General features: G+C 34.2%; 1 protein-coding gene across 4 annotated transcripts in view; it reads right to left on the bottom strand.

Moving 5' to 3' along the window:
* Positions 1-2,553: 2,553 nt before the first annotated feature.
* The window catches only part of wwp2 (WW domain containing E3 ubiquitin protein ligase 2), a 198,091-nt gene continuing 192,193 nt past the window's right edge, over positions 2,554-8,451 (bottom strand). For all 4 annotated transcript variants that reach the window (XM_039763421.1, XM_039763422.1, XM_039763423.1 and 1 more), the window contains one exon: positions 2,554-7,984. In XM_039763421.1, coding sequence (XP_039619355.1) covers positions 7,885-7,984 — 100 coding nt within the window. In that variant the 3' untranslated portion in view covers positions 2,554-7,884. The remainder of the gene's footprint in view (positions 7,985-8,451) is intronic.

The raw sequence follows: 8,451 nt of genomic DNA, 5'->3' as shown, positions 1-8,451 counted from the left end.
ACAGTCTGTTTTACAGAGATAATTGGAGATACATAATCTATGTAATTTATCGTTACGTAGGGTTGTTTAAGGATCTTCCAGTAAACATTTCCCAAGATGTTTTAGCCACTTAGTTGCATGTGTGTTGCTATAAGAAATCAAAAATGTGAAAATGAGCATGGCATCAGCAGTATCTAGTGTACAGTGTACTGAGGTAGATGCACAATGAATTTTGTGAAATTTGATGGTAACAACAGAAAATCTTGTGTCAGAAAGCAAGGCAACCGAATGTAATTTCAGACATGACAGAAATTCTTCCAGTCATACCACAGCCCAATCATAAAATGCAATCAGACATGACAAACCTTCTCATACTGCTCGCGAAACAACCGTCGATGAGGATGAAATTTGGGACAACGCAGAAAATCTCTTGGCAACTGCAAATTGGGCTTAAAATCACTCAGAAAATCACAAAATTTATACTTGGCATAAAGAGGAAGAGGATCTCAGGAAGTTGATAATTTATAGGAGTCATTTGTAGGTATTGCAATTTTATTTAATAGGGATTGTTTTTTTTTTTTGTTCACTTGAAATGCTTTGCAGGCAATTCCTTTTTGCTCTTTTTTTAGCTTTCTATTCTATTTTCTATTGTGAATAGATGCCCTCACTTATAAAGATTCTTTTAGTATAATCTGTCTCTTTAAGCCAGAATTTTACCCTAGTTTCTCTTCCTTGAGATGCGTCTAATATATTTTGGGACCTTAAAGGTATATTTAGAACTTTCACTGCATTTTCCTTGAGTTAGCAGTACCGGCCCTCAATTACCACTATTCTGCTTGAAAGATGCCAAGTTATGTTATTATTTTAAATTACTAAAAGGTAAATGTAATCAGTCTGACTTGGTTTTACTCATTCATAATAGTCCTGCTTTTAAATGTTGGTCTCTGTTTTCTAGTAGAGATAATGGTGGCCACAGATAATTGTTCTATCCCTATCCCTCCTGACTTATTCTTTTCTAGTTTTGCATTTTTCTAGTGTTCTTGTCACTCCTGGTAGCATGAGCTGGCACCTGCAGCCGATTCAGGTTGCACAGGTACTCCAGCTCCTCCAGGATAGCACATTCATAACTGCCATCGCAAGAAGGTTTGTTGTGTCTCCCAGCACAGTTTTAAAGAGCATGGAGGAGATACTAGGACATGAGGAGAGCTGTACAGTGCCATAGAAAAGCATCAACCCAGCAGTAGGACCATTATCTCCTCCTTTGTGTGAGGACTAACAGAAGGAGCACTGACAAAGCCCTATAAAATGACCTCCAGCTGGCTACTGGTGTGCATGTTTCTTACCAAACTGTCAGAAACAGACACCATGAGGGTGGCATGAAGGCCCAATGTCCTCTAGTGGGACCTGTGCTCACACCCCATCACCTTGCAGCTCGATTGATATTCACCAAAGAATATACAATTGGCAGCCCGTCATTGGCACCCTGTTCACTTCACAGAGGAGAGCAGATTCACACTGAGCACATATGACAGACACGAAAGAGCCTGGAGACACCGTGGTGAATATTTTGCAGCCTGCATCGTCATCCAGTATAACCAGTTTGGTGGTGGGTAAGTGATGGTCTGGGGAAGTATATCCTTGGAGGGTCGCACACACCTCTACATGCTAGGCAACGGCACTCTTGACTGCTGTTAGGCATTGGGATGAAATCTTCTTCAGAGCCACTGTCAGGCCCAATGTTGGTGCACTGGGCCCTGGGTTCCTCCTGGTGCAGGACAATACATGGTCCATTATGGCCACAGTGTGTAGGCAGTTTCTGGATGATGAAGATACGGATGCCACTGACTGACTCACACAATCCTCAGACCTGAATCCAACTGAGAACCCCTGGGGCATTATACATTGGTGCAGCCAACACCACCAAGTAGTAACAAAGTCTGTCCGAGAGCACAGTGATGCCCTGATCCTGGTCTGAGAGGAGATCCCTCAGGACACCATCCGCTATCTCATCTGGATTATGCCCAGACATTTTCTGGAGTGCATACAGGCACATGGTGACCATACACACTACTGAATCACATTATGAGATGCCAAGAAGAAATTCTTGCAAGTTGGAACAGCCTTTGATTTCAATTTTTGAGTGCTGGTGATTTTGGTTTCCAATGGCGTTGCTGCATCGTTTTGTTCTCAATAAATCACACAGCATGACTACGTAACGGTTTTCCACTTGAATATTTCATTCATCGAGATCCACTATATGATTTGTGTTCCCTTAATTTTTTTGAGCAGTGTAGAAACACGTTCAATGTGTTGGTGTTGGTTTGTAACTAGCACCTCATTCTGCTTGGACAGGCTGGAACTCCCTAAGAGCTAAAAATGACATAAGGAGTTTCAAAAATAAGATGTAAAGATAGATATTACTCGGTTTGCTTTAAATGGTTTTAGAAGAGATCTTATAAGGGCTCTTTGTATTGTAACTATAATTTAGTTTTAAGTCTAGTAAATGAAGCACCAAAAGTAATTCCACACAGTTGTTACACACAACTTAACTTAAGAAAGACAACAAATAAGGCACATTTTTTGCACTGATTTTATTACTTCACATATGTATTTAGTGTATAAAGACAAGATGCTGGTATATTTATTGATCAATACTGATCATTACATTTGTTACACATGCCTCTTTTTCATTTAAAAATCCCATAGAAGCCTAAACATGCAATTTCAAAAATATTTTCTTTCATCACTAAAGTTCACAGATAAGAAAAAAATGTATCAGTAACTAAAAAATATTTCATATATACACAGTTAAGTGAAATAAGTTCCGGTACTACACCAACTAGACTTTATCTTTTTTATCTTATATACCTGCAATGCACTTTGCAGCAAGGCCATGGTTGGATCCAGTCTTACACCAAATACTGCTGGGATACGTTCCAGTGCACTGCAAGCCTGTAATGAAATAAGTGGATTTGGAAGATGGATGAGTGGCGGGCCATACATTTATACATTTCTTTAATTTTTCTTGTATCTCTTTAAGAACTCTCTCATAATATTATAAATTGTATTACCTTTCAGAAGTAAATAAACACAGATAACCTAAATACAAAGATACAATGTGAAATTTTCCAGTACAATGCATTATTAGTCAAAAATGTACGGTAGTATCTTAGAATGTTGTTTAATGTTACTGTCTATTGCTTAAAACCAGAATCACTCAGAGCAGTTTTAAACTGTACATAAAAGGACCTCTTGACCCCCCCACCCCCAAATAAAATGTCAGTAATGTAAAGACAGTCCAGTTGGGATCAGAACATTTGTTTGCATTGTGATATGTGTACAAGCCTCAATTACACCCAGTTGTAAATCACTGGCTTCGTCAAAGGACAATTATTCCACAGCTCAGTGCTGACACAGTCCACATCTCCTGCTGCTTATCCCACGAGCCCAATGGAAAAACAAACCAAGCTTCCAGGAGCAATTTTACATGATTAATGATAACATATCAAACTTAGTAATGGGATGAATACAGATCTGCTACATTCCACCATACTATTACCACTTCCTGACCATTCCAGTCATCTGAAATAATCAGGGAGATTTCTTTAAACTAGGTTGATTTTGCACATATGTGAATTTGCTCAGATAATGATTATTACTTTAAGTCAAAGTGCAGCTTTTTAAAGAAATAGGATACAATGCTTTGTCATTATGTGATTTATACACAGTATTTCAGTAGTAAATGTTTATAGAGTATCTGCTCTCCACACTGCATTGCATCAGTAATAATATTTCTTTTGCGTATAGGCAATAATTAAATTCCCATTGTCTTTTTTCCTGTAAGTGTAGCTCACTAATTTAAATATACTGTTTAATATCTGTATCTGATACTCTTCACTTTGTCCATTATACAAGGCCAGCAATTAAATGCATTTATTTTTCTCCCCAGATTTTCCTGCCAGTAACCAACTCTGTACGAGATATTAACTTCAACTGACCACACTCAGCTACTAACATAAGGCTGCAATTTTCTGTCATTGATTCAGAATAATTTTATTGCACTCTGTACAAAAAAAGATGTATAATAGTTACAGTATGCTCGCTCTATTTTATTTAGAAATGCCTTTCAGGAGAAAAAGTTAAGCATATGTTTTACGTGTGACCGGTTTCCACTAAAAAGTTGTACAGTATAGGATAAAAATATTCAGTAACTAACAAAGCAGGAAAATGGCCCTTGCCAGGAGATGCCATTTTGAACATTATTTAAAGCTTTTAAAAATAAACAAATAGCCTCAGCGGGTTTACAAAATAGTAGAGGAGAATTTTAGTAGAGGATTTATATATGGTGAATTTTAGATCCATTAACTTTGCGACGTCACATCTAACTGTTTTGATGTATGTAATGTTTCTGTTCTGGAATATTTTTTTGTTTATGTAAAACCTATCATTTTCAAGGAGCAATTTGTGCCCTAATAAGTTACTACAACCAACCGTTCTATAAAAAATAAACAAAACAAATCTTTTTCTTAGTATAGTCTTTAAAAACAGACTCTTACAGGCAGCCCTGTTCACATGCAGCTATTAAAAAACATCTTTTGAAAAGTTCAAATGAGCTATTCTGTTTTGGGTACTTCTCAGTCGGCACATTAGTCAGGAAGGGTGGCTCTCGAGTGACATCACTAGGGAGCTTATTGCTCTTTAAATGACCAATTTTACAAAATATAGGGTGGGGTGGCCTGTTGTAATTAGCTATAGCATATTGCTTCCAGACTGTTCTTCCTTGTGCTGTGCTGACTAAAAACCTAGTTTTAATTATGTAAAATCTGTACCTTGTAAAATGTTTATGCTATATTTATACATTCTATAAATTAACAGAGGCTAATCTCACCCACTGCTTCACTCCTTGTTTGTTTCTTGCTGCTTGCTTACAAATACAGGTTTGTGTGGACTTTGAAAAGCATTCTGCCATGCAAAATGATAAGATCTTTAATCAGGGTACAGGGCAATTTTCATCAGCCCCTGGTGAGTTATTATTTCTCAGTCTGAAAATCTAGTAAAATAACTTGTGGTCTTAAAGATTCGATGTTTGGTGCTCATTGTTGATGTGACTCAGGGGAGCTAATATTTCATAACCCATTTATGTTAGGAATGGTCAGTGCTAGAAGTAAAATAAACATGACATCTATGTTCTTACTGGGATTATAGCTTTGCACAGCCTTGCAGAGTACTAAGATGATGCAGGTACAGTATATAGGTTTTATTTTTATTGTTAGTCACTTTGAAGTAAGGGATTTAGTAAATTAATTACAGTAACCATTATCCTCATGTTGTTTTACTTACATGTAATAAATCAATACAGAGTTGACAGACATTAGTTTATTTTTTCAATTCAATCACATTTTATGTTTCCAGTAGCAAAATATAAGAAAGAGAAAATAGTGAAGAAAACCATTATTTCAAGATGGAAAATTAATTAACGACTCAGTTTTAAAAAAAGTACAATTCTGAGCTTGACTTACTACACTACAATATATATAGGTGATAGTAATTAAATGCTTTCCTATAAAGAAAAATCACTGCTGCTGCCTATTGAAATATAATTAATGATTTAAGTTCCTCAGATCTGTGATGGAGGTAATAGGATTTAAGAGCCATCTTGTGAATGGCAACTGGCAGCTATTATACTGTATTCTTTGTAATTTAATAAAAGGACTATGAAGAGGAATTTGCTAAAGAGGGCTTTTGAAAGTGCCTTCAATTATAACAGATGGTGTCATGCATTTATTCTAGGCAACAGTTTAAGATGGTATTTTATATTTTTAGTAGATTAAATAATAAAAAAATCTGCTGCTCTCAGGTGTTGTAGTTCTCTCTTAAGATGTGTACAATTATTTCATTTTACTTTAACAGTCATGGCGCTCTCTTTTAAAATTTGTAATGTTTGTTTTGAAGATTACATTTGTATATTTATTACAAAAAAATTGGCTTTTGTGAGGATTGGTATAAAGTGTACAGTGCCAAAGTGTGTTAATTTGAACTTTAGATGTATAAAGATATATTAAAAGAATCCATTTGCACTTTACATTCTTTTATACTATTATATACCTTCATAGTTAAGAACATAAAAACAGAGCAGAATAATCACTTTCACATTGTTTTTCTAAAAGGCACTAAGCTGAATAAGTGATAACGCTTTTTTCTGTGTATATTTTTGGCTGATGAAATCTTAATGGTGGGAATGTGTATGGAGGCACTGAATCCTGGCAATAGAAATGGCTGTTAGTGAGTGATGAGTGAAATCATGGACTAGTTATGATTAGGCATTCCTTAATGCATTTTCTGAACAATTACATATGATTGCAAGATCATAGAACCTTCAAAATCTTAAATTTGCAACATATTAATTATTATTTGTAATATGATTCCCATTTATCACAGTTTAAGATATGTCATAATGACTTGGTCAGCATTAGTGAAGCTCATTCAATTGCTCACACTAATGTCAAATTATTTACGCACTGTTTTGTATGTGAATAATACACAGACCTAAAAAAAAAAAAAACGATTTTTTTTATTATAGATTTTTCTTGGTTTATTATATCGAACCAATCTTAGCTGCTGCTTTTATTAAAATATGTTGTAAACACTAACATTATTTTGTTCCTATCACAGTTTTACAATTTAAGGTAAATTCTATTTTTGGAAGAGTTATTTATAAAATCACTTTATATTAAATAACTGATGTAATATATATGGCGAAATTTTTGTTTAGTGAAATTTTCCTTGTACCCAGCAAAGATCAACATAAAAGGGGCCAGCTAAGACTAGTTTAGGTTACTAATGAATAACAATGAAATTAAACCTTGGATTAACACTCTAACAATAGAAATTCATGACATGTGGAGATGAATTTAAGTTTTTCATTATTTTCATGCCTGATATACTTTAAAAAATGTGAAATAAAAACTTTATTGTTCTTATGGAATGTTAACATTATTTCAAGTTAAGCAAATTTCAAACCTTTTACAAACATAACAAAAGTGGACCACATTAAGTTGTACCTTCTTACTTATACTTTGATTAATGTCAGTAACAATGGTTGCAAGTGTAAAGGTACAGTAGTAGCATATAAAGCTCTTTTTAATAAACACGCTTCCCTTGAATAATTAACTGAAAGCATCTATAATGTTTTAAAATCTGAATCCAAAAATATCTTAGAGTAGAAAGACCTCATGAAAAAGGAGCAAAATATAAATAGTTTTCCTGAAGCAAATTTCAAATCAAAGGCATACAGTAATATCCAAGTACATTACTGCCATTTAGTAGCACACATCATAATCAGATGACAATTACATATGTAATTAATTTAATATAAAATGAAATTATAAAGAGGTTAAAAATATGTTTAAAGTGCTTGTTTATTATTCTGTGTTAAATAGTGCTATTTATTATCACTAAATGAATATGGCAACAAGGCCTTTTCAGCATAAATATGTAATTCAAATGTTCACACAATAATTTCCTAAACAAGAAAATATACTTGAATGGAAGATGGGAATTAAAAATCTAATTGAAATGCTGCAGTGTTTACAATTATTTTCATACCAGGACATATAATATATAATTTTATCTGATACCAGATGATAATGGGAATGGCACTGGTTGAACTAAGTGGCCCCTGAAATATGTATTTTCCTTAAAATTGAAAATACATATGCAGTACACTGACTGCACAAATGAGGCCTACTGTTTCATTCCAGTACCAACTTTTATTTTGTCCTTACACTGAACAGCTAGGATATGAGATATGTAAAATTCTAATGTGGCAATCCTCCTGTTTCAAAAAACTTTGCACATTTCCCTCAGTTCATTTTACAGTACATCTGATATCAGTTGAGCAGTGCTTCACTCCTGGCCAAAACCTTCTGTCTCCTCAATGGCATAAAGCAGTTTCTCTTTTAGCTGTTCAAAACTTTTGTAGGGAGGTAGATCCAATCGATTGAAACTAAAGAATAAAAAAAAAATACATAAAAGTAACAAGTGAAGAAAAATACTTTTTACATTTGGAGAAAATATGTCATAATTTTCTCTGTTTTCTCATATTACTTCCAAACACTACACTGGTTTGCACTATGCAAAAATCTCTCACACAGACTTTAAATGCCATTATTATACTCACGTTAAAAAATATAAAACAAAAAGTACAATTTTCTCAGCCTACCATTAATATTGCACTTTTCTGTCAAAATACACAGCTATTATTGTTCTAGCATAGACACATATGTCATTACATGAATATTTACTAGTGCGTTTTTTCTGACCCACATTCGCTAAAACCAAACTTAATTCTGTATCTTAACCTGTTTCAGTGTTACTACCAAAAAAAAAATCGTTTACAAAATGAAACACAACTAAATCTCATAAAAATTATTACATTCAATTTTTAAAGACCCACTGTAACAATCATCTATT

This window comes from Polypterus senegalus, chromosome 9 (assembly GCF_016835505.1).
Source record: "Polypterus senegalus isolate Bchr_013 chromosome 9, ASM1683550v1, whole genome shotgun sequence".
NCBI classification, from domain to species: Eukaryota; Metazoa; Chordata; class Cladistia; order Polypteriformes; family Polypteridae; genus Polypterus; species Polypterus senegalus.
Note: the sequence above shows the minus strand (reverse complement) of the source record. Positions and strands in the feature narration are given on the sequence as shown.